The sequence below is a fragment of the Notamacropus eugenii genome, chromosome 3 (assembly GCF_028372415.1).
Source record: "Notamacropus eugenii isolate mMacEug1 chromosome 3, mMacEug1.pri_v2, whole genome shotgun sequence".
NCBI lineage: Eukaryota > Metazoa > Chordata > Mammalia > Diprotodontia > Macropodidae > Notamacropus > Notamacropus eugenii.
This window is the reverse complement of record NC_092874.1, coordinates 170,962,100-170,981,251: the sequence shown is the minus strand read 5'-3', so window position 1 is coordinate 170,981,251 and position 19,152 is coordinate 170,962,100. Positions and strand designations below refer to the sequence as shown.

The following is a 19,152-nucleotide window of genomic DNA, read 5'->3' as shown; positions in this document are numbered from 1 at the left end:
AAAAAAAATTTCAGGGTAAAGCCAACCACAAGACATTATTCCTTAAAGGTGTTGTAGCAAATCCTCAATTGTCAAAATGTGGGATTTTTCTTGCAAGCTAGCTCACAAAGACTCCATGACAGTTACAGTGTTCACAGAGAAATTTTTAACAGCTGCCTCCTTTTTATACCCCAGGTCAGTTCAATACATATTTCTGCAGTCAGCAGTTCAAATCCATCATAGTGACACTCTGTTACAGGCCAGTACCCCCACCTCTCTGTCTTTGACTTGGTTCCCAAGTGACCCCAAAATAACCATCACTTGTAGGTGGATAGTCTAGGCTGACAGCTTTCTTCAGAATGAATCAATACAGATCCACGTTTGAATGTATCTTGTGAAGGCTGACTAGCAAACTGCCTTGGTGCCATTCTGTAGAATAAGTGGTATTCTCTCCACTTGGATTAACTAAAGGGACCATTTCATTTTAAAAAGAACCACCTGCCCTCAAATATGGAATTTTGAGAGGTACCTTATCTGGTATTATTACCCTGTGAGTGAAACAAGGCTACATTTTGCTTCACAAAATATTCTTAATATGCAAATGCAGACATCTCAGTGATGCAAACTATTTAATTTAATTCCAGACCCTTGTGGTCCCCATTCTCTCCCTTACACACCTTTTTGTTTGTTTTACTGCATAGTTGGAGAGAAGGGTAATGAAATTCTCTCTCTTTTCCTCTTCCCTAGCCACTCTTATAAGCCATTGGAGGGGATGGGCAGAATAAAAGGCAAGTGTTAAAATGAGGTGTCGTGATTATCTGTGGGTTTGAATTAGCCTTGCTGTCATATTGCCACAGATAAAAGAGACGACAGCATGTTACTTGCAAGTGAGCTGCCTTTCTCAGCATATTCTGCTTCCTCTCCAGAAGTGGTATCCTAGTGTGTCTTTTACTAGAGTCACTTTGGGGGTCACGTGAAAGATTTATTGCTATGACATTTCACTTTCTGTTAACCAACATTAATAGAGCTAACAGTAAATAACCTCTACTATAAGTAAAATCCCATGATGAGGAAAATAATCCCCAAACCCATCCAATGACCCACTTACTTAAAGTAACATTTGAAATAACTTAATTCCAGCTTGGCAAAATAAATCAGACATCCCCTGGGAATTTGCTGTAATAAAATCTGGCTTGTATGCCTACTTTCTTATGAAAGTTTTCACAATTTGTTTATTTCTAACATTAAAAAAAAATTATTTTAGATTTAGAGGAGAAAGCAGTCCATTTTTCTCCCTTTTTAGTTTACAGTTTCACAACCTTCTCGTAGAAGAAGGAAGAACAAGGAAGAAGGAAGAGCAGGGAGCCCCTGGCTCTGGTGCACCTTCAGTGTAAAATTTAGTGGAACAAAAGGTGATGTTTGCTACTGTCCAGAGCGAACTTGGCACTTTTACATTGTGACTTCTCAGAGAAAGCATATAAATATGAGGGCCCAGTGTACAATAATTTTTAGGTAGTTTGGTATTGAAAAATAACCATTTATGAAAAAGGAATTCTTCCTTTGTTTAAAGGGAAAAGACAAGCCGTCTTCCTTTCTAATAAGTGACTTTTTTATATATAGGATATTGCCCTGTTTCTGAGATATTGTGAATTTTAAAAAAAACCTACTGAAACAATAATAGCAATTTAAAAACCCTTCTCCCTGTCCCACATGAATTCTGATGCTTGTACAGAGTAGGAGGCTTAAAGTGGCATTCCTGTTTTGGTATTTGCTTCTTGAAAGAGCCAGGATAGAAGTTTGAGAAAATCCGAAATTGACTGGTCCAAATAGTCAGTTGCCCAGCTGACTAATTCATTAGAGCTTCCTGGTCTGCCAAAGGGTCATCGGTTCCTGCCAACAGCATGGCTTCCGAATGCTCGATGGGCGTCCTCAAATGGTTTATGAGACGCCCCTGACCTAGAACAGACTGGAGTCCTTAATAGTCCTGAACTAATTTAAAGCTTAATAAAGCTGCACACCTGAGGGGGTAGAGATATTTATGGTTCATCACTTCACTTGCTTTATGCAAGTAAATTCTGCCTGTGCCCTGAGCTATGATTATTTGTAGTCCTTTGGGGCAGAATATCCTGCCATGCATTCTGGAGCCAGTAGTTCATTCAACGCTTTGTTTCTTTGTTTTTTGGTAGGATTAAAAAAAAAAAAAAACCAAGCTATTCTACGTGATTTATTCTTTCTTCCATTTCTTTTGTTTTATTTCTTTTATTTTTTTCAATGAGAATAAGAGCTATGTTACACTTATTTTTCACTAACACTATTTAAATAAGTTTTCTGGGTTTGGGTTTTTTTAGATATACAGTTGAGGAAATCTACAGAATATTTGCTACATATTCATGTTGCTTGCATAAGTCTCAAAAATAAGTCCCCCAAGTATAAGGTATCCCAAGACATTTGGGACACCCTACGTAGTACATAACTACCACATTCCATAACCATATCTGAAGATATTTCTCATCATCTCATCTTCAGTATATGTTTTTCTCATCATCATCATCTTCAAAATGCATTTTTTATGAAATACTCAGTCCAGTGAGGCAATATACCAAGAGGATGACATTAATCTGGTCCCTGTTCTCTAGAGGTTTCCTTTGTAAGGTAAATGCTGGCACATTCAAAACATAAGCAGTCAAATTGGAGCATTCAATTCCTGTATAATTGGACAGTAAGATATTTAGTTCATACATCAATCGGCTTAGAGGGGAGGAAAAGGTAAGTACATACCTGGAATGGAAATGAAGAGTCTCTCAAGACTACTGAAAGGAAGCCGTCAATTACCCTATGAGTCAGCCTGACAATTACTCTCTGATGAAGCTGGTAAGGATTCAGGCAGCCTGACTTCCAATAGCCATTCTCCTTTGAATTCATTTTAATGCAGTGAACAGGAGTCAAGAGACTGTGTGATCTTGGGTAAGTCATTTCATCTGTAATTCCATTTTCACATTTGTGAAATGAGATAAATCCTCTGTTACCTGTGGTCTCTTCACTGAGATATTTTCAGCATTTCTAAGTTCCTTAGAAAGAAACACTAGAATTCTCTTTAAACACAGAAATCACAATTCCCATTGTCATTAGAAAAGTCATGACTAACTGTTACATAGTGGGGGATTTTTTTTTTTTTTTGCTTCGGATCTAGGACAAACCAGATGGCCTCTGATATTCTCTGATTCTATTGAAGTACAAGATAGGATTATTTTTGGATTAAGGCATGGATCTTGCCCTCTGCCCTCTCTAAAAATACACATACATAAGGAAACTAAAAGGAGTTCAAACAGAACCAGGTATAGTGATAGGCAAGGCAGGCAGCTGCCTAGGGTAAAACACTTTCATGTAGGAATAAGAGGAAACGCAAAAGACACTTATAAAAAATTAGTTTTTTTATAAATGTACGTATTTTTAATGCTAGAAAATTCTACTCTCCATGGCACATAGGTATTTATCCCCTGATGAGTACACTGGCTCCTTATATATGACATGCTATCTCCTCTCTCCATGCCTTTGCACTGGCTGTACCTTATGCCTGGAATGCCCTCCCTCCTCATGTCGACCTCTTAGTTTCCGGAGCTCTCTATGAGATTCATCTCAAAACCCACCTTCTGTAGGCCTTTTCCCTTGTTCCCCCAGCCACTAATAGTTTCCCCTCCTGGATCATCTTCCTTCTCTTACATATTTAGTTGGGGTTTTTGGGGGGTTTTTTTGTGGGGTTTTTTTTTTTGCCTTTCTTGGTATCCATGGTGTTCCTAGAATGCAGTAAACAATTATTGACTGATGGACTATTAGTGAAGGCTGAAAGCTTTTTGTAGGCAATAATACACAAAACACACAATTTTCAAATTAAGGAGAAGGTGATTTTCAGACCTTGCCTGGGCACACAAGTACCTTGTCCCAATTCTAACTTCAGAGAGAAAATAATGCCCTTCATTAAGCACGAGTACAAATGAAGTGAAAATACTCTCTCTTCCCCAGTTCTTCCTGTTGTTGCATTTGCTGAAGATGTTGACAGGGGAATTTTCCACATTAGTTCAAATTTGACTTGAGGTTACAAAACCAACATAGCCTACTTACCAAAGACAAAATGGAACTGTTGGGTTAAATGGAGCAAGATAACGGTATCCAAGCAGGGTTTTCTTTTAGTTATCACCATTCAGGGTCATGTACCAAGGCCCTTGGAGAGTTATTTGCTTTTATTTCAGGAAATGTGCTGGATTCAGGCTCTGCAAGGAGCCTGAGAGAAGCCTGTGGTTGGCCATTTACAATGGAGGCAGCCTTGCTGGACTGCCTGTTTAAACAGATTGAGACTGGCATGCACAGCTTCAAAACTCTGTATCTGCCTTTCATGATCTTTTGCCTTCTGCCAAGCCATGGGGCCATAACATCCCAAGGAAGATCTGACTCTTAGCAATCTGGGTTACATAGAAAACCCTTCACAGCATTCAAGTATTGTTTGCATTTTCTTTTTTTTCCTCTCTTAAGTCAAAAGTCCACCCTAGGGACTCACCTCTTGGCAAAGAAGAAGGAGGTCAGTCTCTTGACTTTTCTCCTAAGAACATATTTCACTCCCTGTCACCTATCAGTTGACTGTATCCACAGTGAACCGTGGTCCTTGGGAAGAAAGACTGGAATCTATCATCATTGAGTAGGAACTGGAAATGCCCAGGTTAAAGACATCTATTCTACCTCCTGGGTTATAGTCTCATGAGTAAGCCATAGCATTTCTGTCACATGGGTATCCTGTGCCAAGAACATGGAGCTTTATATACATAGGAAAGCACATGAAAGATATCGTGACTGGCCAAAGCCCAGAAGAGGAGGAGAGGTCAGGTTGGCTTCCCTTGGTGTGTGATAAGCCTGAGCTTATCATACAAGGCAGGTCTTTTGGGACATTTGACCCAACATGCCCCCTATCTTACTTCATTGTCTGTCTTCAGAGGCACTAAAATAAGGCAAGGGGTCAAGGTCCCCCAACCTGTGGATGGGGAATCAAGAGGTCTTCACCTGGAAAACTTGCCTAAAAACAGTACAAACAAGCTGGTGAAAACAAATGGGAAAGAGCAGTGAAGGACAGGGTGGAACTGTATGGGGCACTAAGACATTACAGTGTATGCCTATTTATGGGCCCATTCATATATATATATATATGAATGGGCCCATAAATATATATATATGTGACATAATTATACATAATTAAAGTATAATACAATTTTCAATTTACATGTTAATTTCCAAAGGTAGCATATAAGGAGACCTAAGAGTGATTCAAAATTAAAACAAGAAAACACAAAACAGCAGCACTAGTAATAATAAAATAGTGCTTTAAGGTTTGCAAAGCACTTGACAAGTATTACCTCATTTGATCCCCACAACCATCCAGAGACGTGTGGTCTATTGTTATCTCCATTTTACACATGAGAAACTGAGGACGATAAAGCTAGAGTGAGCTACACAGGGTCACACAGTTAATAAGTGTCTGAGGCTGGATTCCAACTGAGGTATTCCTGACTCCAGGTCCAGCATTCTATCCACTGTACCTCTAAAAAAAACCACTCACTGTCCATTGATTCCTTAGAAGCTTAGAGTGTAGGAAGCTTGGATTTCACCTGATTCTATCTTTAGAAAACTACCCCCACTAGAACTACTATACTATAAACTCTTTGACTGTAAACTTTACGTCTGTCCCTTGGCCTGGTACAGGCTCCTGTCTAATAATTGTTGGCAGAATTGCCTTATTCTCATCTACCTAGTGCTGCTCCCACTGTGTGAGAACGGAGTTGCATCAAGAAGAAGGTAAGAGATATATGTACAGGAGAAAAGACATATTCAAGGAATGAGATAAAATACCACAAAATCTTTTCTCCATCTTCTGACACAAACGCTTTTCCTGCCCTGTCGTTGCTGTGCAAACACACACACACACGCACACACACACATGCACACACACACACACATACACACATACACACACCTCCTCAAAAACACAAAAGCCTGTCTTTTGGGGAATAAATTAAAAATGGAGGTGTGGTTATCAAGGAATAATTAGCCCTCATGGGAGTAGGTATGCTCTGTGTTTTGTTAATGCCCCCAAGTTGTGATTAGCTAATAATGATGGGGCCTCTGTCACTGCTTAATTATTCTACCTCCTCACAACATTCCCTGCACAGTGGGAACACAGGAACCAGGCTCATTTCAGGCAGACAAGCAACCGCAGGCTCCAGAGTCCTGTGTATGTTTGGTCAATGCAGGCAATTTTCTCTGTGTTTACAATTATTTTATTCCTAAACCACAAAGCCGCTGCGCTTTCACCACCTAATTGTTCCATGGAAAGCATTTAATGAATGCACTGAAGGCAGATTCTTGCTGCCTTGTGTTACTTTTTTCGTTGTCACTGTTAGTGTGGCTTTTATTTTTTAATCTATTGCCATCCAGGGGGAGTAGATCTAAGAAAAGTGAATTTAAGAGGCAGTTTGAGGAAGTATATATATACACTTCCTGGAAACCACAATTTGTTGCCTAATAAGCATTTTGGGGGGAGGGGGCACAGCAAAGTGCTGAGCCATAAAGAACTTAAAATTAATTCATTTAATAAACATTTACTAAATTCCTTATATATGCAATGCATCATACTAGTTGCTGAGAGAGATACAAAGATAAGCGACAATGTAAGCCTAGACTGGAAATTCAGCAACCTTAGCTAATTCAGATTCCAGTTTTGCCACTTGCCAGTGGTGTGACCTTCAGCCAATCGCTGAATCTCTCTGAATGAGTCACTTTTTCTAAGACATGGATAACCTAGAGAAGGTCTAGAAGAGGGTACAAGGCTAGAGAAGAGTTTTGAGTTCATGATACAAGGATAGAGGGAAGGAACCCATTATAGGTAGCCCAGAGAAAATACTGTTTAAGGAAAACATGATGGGCCACTTTCAAGTGTGGCCTGCTTTAAGAGGTGGTAGATTCCCTCTTCTTGGAGACGCTCAAATAGAAACTCAACAACCCCTTGTCAGGTATGACTTTGTGGGAATTCCTGGGCATATGGAGTGGAAAGCTTCCAGTTCTCCTACTCTGAAATCCTATGATTTTCTTTTGTCTGTATGATGAGGATGGTGATATTTGCACCATCTCCCTGATTCAGTCACTATGGGATCAAGGGATAGGAACATGATTTCATTGGCATAAGGAACTCCCCCTACTAAGAAAGATCAGAATTTCCTTTGCAACTTGGAGCCTTAGAGGATCTCCTGGGACACTAAGGGAAACAAAATGACTTGCCCAAAATCACTCAATCAGAGCATTTCAGGGGTGAGACTCGAACTCATTCCTTACTTGCTCGAGGCCAGCTTTCCATCCACTCTCCTTCCTATCTCTCATTCCTCAATCAAATGAGACAGCACATGTAAAGTGCTTTGTAAAACTATATAAATATAAGCTATTATTATTATAACAAAGATACCCTCCCTTATGAAGCTTATAGTCCAGTATAGAGGGAGACATGACAAGTATGCAAATAAACATATCATACAAATTAAAATATTGGAAATGAATAAGAGACTGAGATAAAGTTACAGGAAATCAGATGAGGGAGAAATAATCTGAGCCTACATGGGAAATAGAGATAAAAGTAAGGTATAATGATAATGAAAGGACAAGAAAAAAATGCCTTCAAGAATAAGAGACTGGAACAAGTATTATGCAACAATATGGAGCTGTCCAGTCTTCACTATACCTGGGTACTTTGGGGAGCAACACCCATGAATGTCATGTGTTGGTCCATGTGAGGAACAGGAAAGGCTAAAATGAATGGACTGGAGACTGAAGGAAGGGGAGTAATGCATCATGAGATTTGGAAGATAGACTGAGGTCAGGTTGCAAAGGAGTTGAAAAGTTAAAGAGAGGAGATGATATATAAGCAGTAGGGCACCACTGAAGTTAATTGAGTAGGGGAGTGACCCAGTCAGTTCTGTGCTTAACTCTCCAACCAGAGAATCTCTCTTTTCCTTCAAGATGAAGCCCAATCACTACCTTCTACATAAAGCCTTTCCTCATCCCCTGGATGGCTAGTCCTTCCCCTTAACTATTTTGTATTTATTATATCATTATGTTATTGTATGTTACATATAATAAAATATTATTATTTAACATATTTATTTAGATTCAATCTCTTAATAGTCTATATAACTTACATACTTTATTTATTATCTTTTAATTTTATTATCTCCCCTGACTGAATCTAAGCTAAAGTGCAAGAATTATTTCATTCTTTGTATTTCTGTCCCCAGTACCTGGCTCATAACACTTCAAAGCTTGTTGATTGATTGATATGGAATGATCCCAAGACTTTTCCCCACCTTCATTTTAACTCCTTTGCATTCCCTCTGAGCCTGCCTTCAAATATGGCACTCCAAACTGAATGTGATACTCCCAGTTGTCTGTGGTCTTACCAGGTTAGAGTATGCTGAAGCTATTACTTTCCTAGTGCTGAATACCATATGTCTTTCTTCATGCAGCTTAAAATTCCATTAGCTTTTTTGACAGTGAGAGAGAGAAAGTGTTCCCAAGAAGTAGGGGATGACAGTGTTAAATGCTGCAGGTAGGTCAAGGAGAATGAGGGCAAAGGAAACGCTGAAAGACTTAGCAATTAGTAGATTATGAGGAACCTTTGTGAAAGCAGTTTCAGTGCAGTAATAGGGCCAGAAGTCAGAATACCTGGTGTTAAAAAGTTGTTGGAAGTCAAGAAAGTGGAAACAGATTTTTTTTTTCCTAGGAATTTAGCAGTGGAAAAGGAAAAGAGGTTTAGAATGAGAGCTTGAGGCAATAAAAACAAGTGTGCCATCTGAAAGCCATTTTCCTGCCACTGACTTAAGAGTAGGTAGTTTCCCTTTGTGGAAGCAGACCAAAATGGAAGCAATCTTAGACTGCCACAAAGAGAAGGAAACAAAAGCCCATTTCTACTGAAGTCTGGGTAGCTTGATGATGCAGTGGAAAGAATGCCAGCCCTGGAGTCAGGAGGACTTCAGACACATACTAGCTGTGTGACCCTGGGCAAGTCACTTAACCCTGTTTGCGTCAGTTTCCTCATATGTAAAATGAGCTGGAGAAGAAAATGGCAAGCCACTCCAGTATCTCTACCATGAAACCCCAAACTAACAGTCACACCTGACTAATCACTTAAATGACAACAATAGTACCACCACTAAGTCCACTTGCAATTGGCTGTTATCCAGAGTGTTCTAAAGGTAACTTCCTAAGGTTATTATCATGTTTGTTTTTAATGACAAAGACCTGATGGCCTCATTGTCAAGTCTGTCTATAATTCAGTAAGGAAGGAGGGGGGCACCCAGGAGAGAAGAGGGAAGGAACCCCAATGGCCCTGTAATCTCTATTTGGGAGATTTCAGTCATGCCCTTTACCTCTGAAGACCATAGTAACACAAGGACCTGATTTTTTAAAAAAATCCTTACTGCATGTCTTGTATTCTGTAGTTATTCAGGCAGGACTTCCTCACAATCCCAGGGGAGGAAGCATGAGCTAGAACAATGTCACAGTGCTGTTCCCTGAATAGCTATTTGGGGAACTGAACAGCTGGGATTGATCATAACATTCATAGGTTAAGACCTGAAAGGGACTCCAAGCCCACTAGTCAACCATCTCAGCTTACAAATGAGGAGACCAAGGCCCAGAGTGGTTAAATGATATCTCCAGCTGCTGACGGGCCCCCGTGGTGACAGCACCTGTAGCAGCAAGTCTTACCAGAATACACATGTTATGTGCCCCCATACAAATACAAACTTTACATAAAAAGGCATGAAATTGCGTTTGCCAAATGAGAAGCCAGTAATATGGATTTCCCAATCTTTTCACCTCCTGGTCAGAATGTCCATAGGCTGGTGGCTCCCCTTCAACTTTTTTATAAAGAGACTATACCCTTGTTAGAAGAAACAGGTTGCCCTCTGGTAGAAGTGAGCAAGCGGGAGTAGGCCTCATTTCCCGCCTACTTTAATCTCACTGTAGCTTCTTTGTTTTAGAAGTAGAAGTAACCTTCTACTGAGGACCATGCTGTGGGTGATTACAGAGTAGTGTTTATATGCCTCCCTTCTGAAATGCCCCCTTGGCATTTTCTGAAATGGTTCAAGGGAAGAAATACAGGACACAGAGCCCAGCTGAGACAGAAAGGAAGATTTGAGGTGGGCAGAATACAATTACCCCAAGCAGAATCTTGCCAGGCTGCCAACACAGAAATTGGAAAATATGCGTGTTGGTGGTATTTAATCTGTGTCTGCCTATTGTGTCTAGGGTCTCTCTATTGTACATCTGTTGAACATTCCATTTTTGAATACTTTATTAAGATTGGCTGTGTTGCCTGTTTCTATTTCTAAAGAAAGAGCTCATTTGTGAAAATTAGGAAAGATTTCTAGAGGGATCTGGAAGGTAAGAGCTTCCAGGAGAAACTTGCTCAGAGCAAGGGAGCAACAGGTATTCTTACCTGTTCATCCCAACCAAAACTCAAGGCTCGGTGGTCACTTCTAAAGGCAAAGGCTTTAGGAATATTCAATTTTTCTCATTTTAATGAGTCAATGGGGAGAGAATGGGCCTTTGGCTTATATTGACTGTGTAACCTTGAGTAAGTCTTTACCTCTCAAAGCTCTGGGCAGCTCTCTAAGCCTATAAATTGCAGAGAAGGTATGGATCTAATAATATAAAGAGCTACATTTGATATATTATTGAATAAAATAGCTAACATTTATACAGTATATGCAAGATAACATTAAAATATAAAAATATAAAATAGCTAACATTTTATACAGTACATATAAAATATTTTAAAATAATAAAAATATAAAATAGCTAACATTTCATACAGTATGTGTAATATAAAATATTTTTAAAATAAAAATATGAAATAACTAACATTTTATAATATATGATATTAAATATTAATAATATAAAATTATGATTTACATAGTATATAATATAAAATATTAAAATACTATAATAATATAAAATAGCTAACATTTTATGTAGTGTGTAATATAAAATATTAAAATTTAAAAAATATAAAATAGCTAAAGTTTTATATAGTACCTGTTCTGTGTCAGGCACTATGCTAAATGCTTTACAGTTATTTCATTTGATCTTCACAAAAGCCCTGGGAGGTAGGTCCTATTATTATCCCCATTTTATAGATGAGGAAACTGAGGTAAGCAGAATTATTTGACTTGCCCAGGGTCACACAGCTAGTAAGTGTCTGAGGCCAGATTTAAATTCTGGTCTTCCTGATTCCAGGCCCAGTGCTCTATCCACTGCACCATCATCAGTTACTCTGATAGGGAGAGTTTCCTTACCTGGGAGTTCCCTATACTAGTGAAATCATAAATACAACCCCTATCCCTATACTTCCATCAGTCAGGGATCTGTAATTTCACTCTTAACTGTCCAGATTCATAGGACCTGCCAGAGCTTGTGGTGTTCCATTTTAGCACAATCTTCAAGAAACTAGGATCCCCTCTTGGATTTTCCATTTCTCTGTGTTATAGCACTCTATAAGGCCAAGAGGCCAGTCCTGTATTCAGGAGTTCTTGGATTCAAGTCATACCTTTGATGTCGGAGCTGTCCAACTGCTGGGGAGTGGCACTTAGCCTTTCAATGCCCCAGGCAACTCTCCAAGACTTTCAGTTGCATACATATTGCTATTCCTATAGCCATGGAAAGAGTGTTTCCATATTTGTAGATGATGGATGAAATGATTTTACAGTCATGCAGTGAAATAATGAAATCCCAAGGCTGGATCAAATAAATATAACAAAAAGAGTACAGAGTTCAGATTCAGAGGCTCTGGGTTCAAATCCCATCTACAGTTCTGCATATAGCCTTAAAACAAAAGACTGTCCACCAGTTCTGTAGATCTGAGGGGCACTATCGTCCTTGAGGCATGTGGCTGGCTAAGCCTGGTAGAATTCTCAAGTGTCCTTTACCTAGAATCCATGAAGTCACTCTGGTTTTTTTTTATTATTATTATAAAATTCAGTTTTACTAAAAACCCAAACTTATTTTAAAAAATAATGCAACTCAGTCCACAATCAATAAGATTTTATTAAGTGCCTACTATGTGCCAGGCACTATATTTCAATATAATTGTTTTCCCTTGTAATCCTGCATATTTTATTTTATGCATTTAAAAACAATGCTCCGAGGAGTCCAAAGGCTTTATCAGTTTGCCAAAGAGATCCATGACCCCAAAAAAGGTTCAGAACATCTGGCCTAGATCCTCCCCCCTGCTCTTACAAAAGAATGGAGATCAGGTCAGTAGAAAAGAAACTGACAAGCTTTAGAGATTTCTCTTGCCAGCTTTCATCTATCACCTTTGTGGACTGCCTAATTTATCCAAAGGTGGGGATGCTTTGCTGTCTGACACCACCTAAGGTCCTTTTAATGCTATTTGAAGGAGGAGGAAGGATGTGATCTATCACTGACTAACAATTATTCCATTATTAACAATGGAAGGAATTTTAGATAAAGAAGAAAAGGTTTTTCACTTAATTGCCATTTACAACTGTTTTTAATAAAGAGTCAAAAATGAGGGATTCTTTATGTCTGGGATCTGCTTGGGGTTTTATATAAGCTCCAGGGACATCACAGTATTAAAGATAAAGAGCTGGAAAGAAATTTAAAAGCCCAGAGTCCAATCACCTCATTTTACAGATGAGGAAACTGAGTCACAGAGTGGTTAGATGATTTGTCCACATTCATACAGCTAGAAAGTATATAAGGTGGAATTTGAAACCAGGTCTCCATCTTTGAAGTTCAGTGCCTTGTCCACTACGCTATGAGTGCTTCTGTCATCCACAGGCCCAAGTGGGAGACTTTTTTCCCATCTTTTCTCATTCATACCAGCCTGCCTCGCTCTTTTCCCACTATTCTCCTGGTGTTGGACATAGGGTGACCTGCTTACAAAGTGAGATAAGAAAAATTTTAGTGCGGACTGAAAAAGTAATGAATTCTGTGAGAGGAAACTGGATGGTACAAAAATGCAAGTCACGGAGGCTAAGTCATTAAAGCCCATTTTGTGTGTTTCTGTGTCTCCAGCAATTACAGTAAATGCAGGCAGAATGGCAACATGATGAGAGAGATTTCTAGCCATGTTAGAGGTCAGTCCTCAGGCTTTCCAGGAACAAGGTGACATTACCAGCTATTAGACAAGCTATTCTTCTGCTGGGCAATTTTTACTTGGATTTTTTGCTAGTGCCAGGAGGAGACCAAGTAAGAAGCCAGTTCATGAAATCTGTCAGTATTTAGTCAGGTTTCTTCCCGGGGACAATCAGAAGCAATCAATACGAAATCTCTGCTCACTAGCAACATGTCACATTTCTCCTATCATTAGTGTAAATGGCAGTAGAGTTGGGGAACTTTTTTGGACACAAGTGAGTTATTCCAGAGTCCCAGATGAGTGTTAAAATAACCTGACCTCACTGCACAAGCTCTTGGATTGCTTCAGAGCTAACCTAATATGAATGAATAGGTACATGTCTCTGGGCCAGATCATTGGTAATGTGTGAGGAAACCCCACCTCCAAATGAGCCAAGAGGTCCAAAATGCAAAGGATGAATCCATTGAAGTCTAAATGAGTTTTCTAGACATGCCAAGGAAGAAAAATTGGAACACACAGAAATAGATATTGCTGGATGCTCTGAATTCTACCTTGAGAGTGCTGAGCAGACTCTGATGCTTTTAAGAACCTTTCATCACCTTCTTTCTTCCTCCTTTCCCTCCAAACACCATTTCTAGAAGACCATGATTCCAGTCAAATAGTCATCAAAGATGGTAAGTACAAGGAGAAGGAGGGAGCAGGTAGTCTACAATAAAAATGCTGCCTAAGGGTCACGACACCCTTGAGTATAGGCTGAACCAGGTTAAAATGTAATTGGGAAATATTTAGCAAAATAAATAAAAATACAATACAGCACAGACAGCATTACATTTTAAGCCAAGCCGATATCCTTATGTAGGGATTAGTGGCCTCTGTTTCTATTTGAGTTGGACAGCATGGGGGTCTCCAGTGTCTGAGTGTACCAAAGAGATCCATTGATTAGAATGCTTGGATATAGTGCAAGCCTTTGAGATAGTCACACACCCAGGAAAGGTGATAGATGGATAGAATGCCAGGCAGATGGGTGGAGCTAGTGAGTGTTTATTGTTTACCATGTGCCAGGCACTGTGCTCAAATAACAGGATTACTCTTTTAATTACTCTACCAATATGGAAGGGACAAGCTGATTTTTCTTTTCTTTTTTAATGGCCATCTTTTTTTTAGATTTGGGTACAGGCATCCTCTCCATAAGTTTGTCCTGACTGATTACATTGTTGATGCATGATAAAGTATTCTTTAAAGTTATAAAATCATGCTTTAACATCATTTGGCCATTAATCTGTAGGTGGAACAGTGTTTCTATGAAACTACCTCCTCTTCCCCACCCCATGATGTCATTTTACCCAATGGCATGTTTTCATGATACCACTTTAAAAAGCTGGGAGTATGCCTGTAATAATCTCTAGGGTTTCTTCCGTGGAAATCCATCAGATAAGCATTAAAGGGTTTGTTAAATCTTTGAGTTATTGTTAATTAAGTTCCTTGCTCTTTAACCTTTCTATTATATACAAAAATCAGGAGTCATCATTTCCAGGTAGACTTTCCATTAGTTCTGGACCCCCTTAGTCAAATCTGCTCTCCTTTAGGACTCCAGAGAGGGCCACCAAAAGCTTTGCTGCTAATATAGACTCAGTTTTATAAAGAGTGGGTTATCCAGACTGTCTAGACCAGAGAATATTTTGGGTCATACTAACAAGAAATAAGTAACTGACATAGGATACATCTCCAGAAGTGAAGGATATATAGTGAATGAATGTAAAAGGCACTTTATATTACAACATGAGCTTGAATACCCACAACACAGTCTCAAAAGAAAATCATTTACTTCTCTAGATAGCCATAGCAATCTCCTTTCCTATTAGAACACTAACAACTGGGAGCTATGAGGAAAGCCTTTAAAGGAAGGAGGTATCACATAGGCTGAACCTTGAAGGACAAGGATTCTGAGAGGCAAAGGTGAGAAGAAAATATATTCGAGTCACAGAGGTTCCCTTATGCAAATGCCTAGCAATATTAGAATGGATACTTCGATAAATATCTAGTAACCCAATTTGATTGTGATACAGGGTATGTGAAGGGAAGTAGTCTGAAATAAGCCTGGAAAGCTAGGTGGAAGGAAATTGTGGAAGTCTATATTCCAGTCTGGGGAGTTGGCATTTTATCCAATAGACAATGGAGAACTCCTGGAAGGTTTTGGAGTGTCATAGGACTATAGATTTAGAGCTGGAGGGGACCTTAGAGACCGTCCAATCAGTTCCCTTCATTTTACAGACCAACTCTTTCATTTAGAAATTGAGGGCACAGAGGTACAGAGAGGTTAAGACATTTGTCCAGGGTCACACCTAGTACATGTCTGAGGAAGGATTTGAATTCATCCAACAGCCATCCTCCAGCAGCCCAGGAACATGAATGAGGAAGTCTGATGGTAGGGTGATGCCAGATTGAGGATTGTCAGAGAACTCTCTTTCAGATCTAAGTGAGGTCTCCAGCAAGGGATAAATAGTTCAAGAAGAGAGCATTCAAGACTCTATTTTCCATCCCCTTTATGCACCAAGGTTCTATCTTGCACCCATAAGGTGGCACAATGGATAGAGCACTGAACTTGGAATCAGGAAGACTCAGACACTTACTAGCTAAGTGACTCTGAGCAACTTGCTTAAACCTGCTAACTTCTGTTTTATCAGAGGTTATTATAATATGACATATCATATATATGTCATATATATGATATATTATATCATATAATATCATAAAATGGGCTGGAGAAGGAAATGGCAAACCATTCCAGTATCTTTGCCAAGAAAACCCCAAATGGGGTCATGAAGAGTCAGGCATGACTGAAATGACTAAACATCAGCAATATTTTGCAATAACTGCACTGATATGCTGTCAGGAATAAAGGAGTAGTTGTGCAAGAACGTAAACAATTGTCTTTTAATTTCATCTTTTGTTACAGATTATTTTAGAAAAGAAACTTGGATGATAACGATGCTTAACTGATCAAAGCAATTCACCAAGCACTCATTAAGCACCTACCCGCCATTGTGCTGGAGATACATAGGCTCTGTTCTGGAGGAGCTAGGAAGGAATTTCATGGGCAGTGGGGGGAAGGAGGGCGGGGATAATGTTCACAAATAACTTGTATAAGAGAGGGACATTAAGTGCAAAGAAAAGTCTAGAATATGTACTATAAGAAAGCTTCATGGGGGAGGTGATAATTAAGTTGGGCTTCAGAGGGAACCAGATGGAGATGGAGATGCTAGAAAACAGGGTGGGGGAAGAGAATGCATTCCGGGAAGGACAGAATGATCTGAGCAAAGCCAAGAACATGAATAATGCAAGGTAGGGAAAGAAAAATATTCCACTTTGACAGGAGAATAAAATAGGTGAAGCAAAGTAACAGGATATGATGCTGGAAAGGTATATTACAGCCAGATTGTGAAAGGTCTTGAATGCCAAGAGCTGGAATGTATATTTATATAGGGGGCAATAGGAAGACCCTGAAAGTTTTTTGAGTGGAGGAGTGATGGGATCTGAGCAGCACATTAGGAAGATCATTCAAGCAGTGTTATAAAGGATGAATTGGAGAAGAGGTAGACTAAAGTCAGGGAGACCAAATTTTGAAGCCGTTCCAGTAATTCAGGCAAGAGATGAAGTCCTAAGTAGGATGAGTATTTGGGCATTGTGAAGGAGGTGATTGTGGTAAGAGGTCATGTCAAAATAGAGTGAGCAGGTTTGAATGCAGCAGTAAGAGGAAGGATACTGATCAGGCAGAGATAAAGAGAAGGTTATTATAAGCTTAGGTGACTGGGATGGAGATGGTACCACTAATAGTAATAGAGAAGTTAGGGAAAGGGACATTTTTGAGGAAAGCTGAAGAGTACAGTTTGGGATATGTTGAGTATGAGGTGCCGGGGGCAGACAATTGGAAATAGGGAACTGGAGCCCACAGAGCAGCTTAGGAGTAAGAGAAAATTCACCTCCCTATCTGCCAATTGATGCATGATTCCTCCCTCCCCATGTTCAGTATTAATGTTCTTTTCTTACTGACCAGCAGTGATCATTTTCATAGGTATTTACAGCCAGGCTTTATATGTTTGCATATTATGATTTAAAGACTCATCAACTTGATCTGCTGTAATGATGACAGATGATTTTTCCTTTCTGGCTAATTTTCATTAATCTTGTCCTTTTTCCCCTGCCCTCCCATCCCATTTCCTTCTCTTTGTCTCTTTTTCTCTTTCTCTTTTCCCTTCCAGTGGCTGCTTCAACTCCTAATTCCACTGCTGGTGCAGCCATGAATTCCTTGACCTCTCTGGGGACTCTGCAAGGACTGGCTGGAGCCACCGTTGGACTGAATAATATTAATGCACTAGCAGGTACCATAAACAGTGAGTATTTACTGCTCTGGTGGACAGCCTTCCCCAATATTGACCATGGGAAAATAATTAGTCATAAATGATCTACAAAAGGGTGAACTGTAACTGGGGATGGAAGAACACATGCTTCAAATGGTAGAAAAACTTCAACTCAATTTTTGTGGGGTTTCTGTTGGGTGTTTTGTTTTGTTTTGTTTTGAAGGGAGAAGGGTGTAGTGGAAAGAACTCAGAGTCAAGAACATTGAGTTCAGATTCTTCCACTCACCAGACATTATGTAACCTGGGGCAAGTCACTTCATCTCCTAAGTCCTCAATTTCTTCATCTATAAAATGCAAGTCTTGAAAATTAGGTGTCCTTTAAGGTCCCTACTGACTATACAGTTCTATGTTTCTGTGATAATTGTGCAAGAGAAAAGAAAGAGATCTTTAGAAAGGGAAATGACCCTTCTTGCAGAGCATCTGCCACAAGAAATCTATCTTGTCATATGGATTAAGGAAATCCTTCTGCCAGTCAATCAGTAGCATTAATTCTCCACAGGTACACCATTTTACTCTGGCTATTTATAGTCTATAGCCAGAGGTAATCAGATCTGGTCTCCAAAAATACGCTCCTGGTTGTTTCTTAAGGCAGTCTTCTTTGGGGTCTGCCAGACAGCCTCAGAGATTTCACCCTGAGCAGACCACCCATCCTATCATGGAAGAAATAGTGCATGGAGAAGTAAGCGTCAATTCTGGGCACCACCAGTCTTCAGGTCAGACTTTAGGCCCATGCTGTGGTGCTAGACATCGGCTTTCACTGAACACTGCTCCTCTGCCCCAAGCCTCAAAGAGTACACTTCTGCCTCAGGCTCATTCCCCTCTGGCAGCACAAGGCTGCCAAGGAAACAGCAGGTATGTGGGAGCCAGCTGAGCATCTGTTTCTTCAACCCAGTGGCCAGCCAGAATTTTCAAGCTGTAGGCTGCAGCAAGCATACAACTGGACATTTTGAGCCCAGAATGAAGGGGTCCCTTGGAAAGTTGACTGCATTTGTAGCTGTGTTACATTGAGGAAGTCTTTTTTAAGGTTAAAAAATATGCCCCCCAACCACAATCCAACAACTTTGTACTTCAGAATGAAAATAAGGGTATTGTAAACTTGAGTTTTTATAAGCATAAAGGAACCCACAATTTATCCGAATAAAAAAGTCCTGACAGGAAAACATATGGTATAAAAGTAAGAAATTGGGAATTGCATAGTTTGGGTTTTTTTTTTCTTCTTCCCAAAATATGGTCATTTGCCATATGGGAAAGTATAGGGTGACTAGAGCAAAGGTCAGTCACCAGTTTCACAAAGGGGACAAAAACTTACCCACTTCCCCTCAAAAGGAAAAAAATTTGTACCCTGACCCTCCCAAATAAAGACTTGAATGACAAGTATAGCAAGTGAGGTGCTGAAAGGTCATTTGGAAATATCTGTGTGCCACACATAAATGTTTTAACAAAAGCCATGTGGCACAGGCTTCATGTTTCTCACCCCTCACAGCAGCCAAATCTGAGCAGAAGGGTCTTTGCTTCCGGAACAGAACAGCTCTTCTCTCCATACGTGGGTTGAGAGAGCCCTAACCT

General features: G+C 39.7%; 1 protein-coding gene across 47 annotated transcripts in view; it reads left to right on the top strand.

Moving 5' to 3' along the window:
• The window catches only part of CELF2 (CUGBP Elav-like family member 2), a 620,126-nt gene that overhangs the window by 571,586 nt on the left and 29,388 nt on the right, over positions 1-19,152 (top strand). For 30 of the 47 annotated variants that reach the window (XM_072653356.1, XM_072653346.1, XM_072653380.1 and 27 more), the window contains one exon: positions 17,428-17,559. In XM_072653356.1, the coding sequence (XP_072509457.1) occupies positions 17,428-17,559 (132 nt within the window). The remainder of the gene's footprint in view (positions 1-17,427; positions 17,560-19,152) is intronic. The other 17 variants (XM_072653373.1, XM_072653362.1, XM_072653388.1 and 14 more) reach the window with 1 other exon arrangement.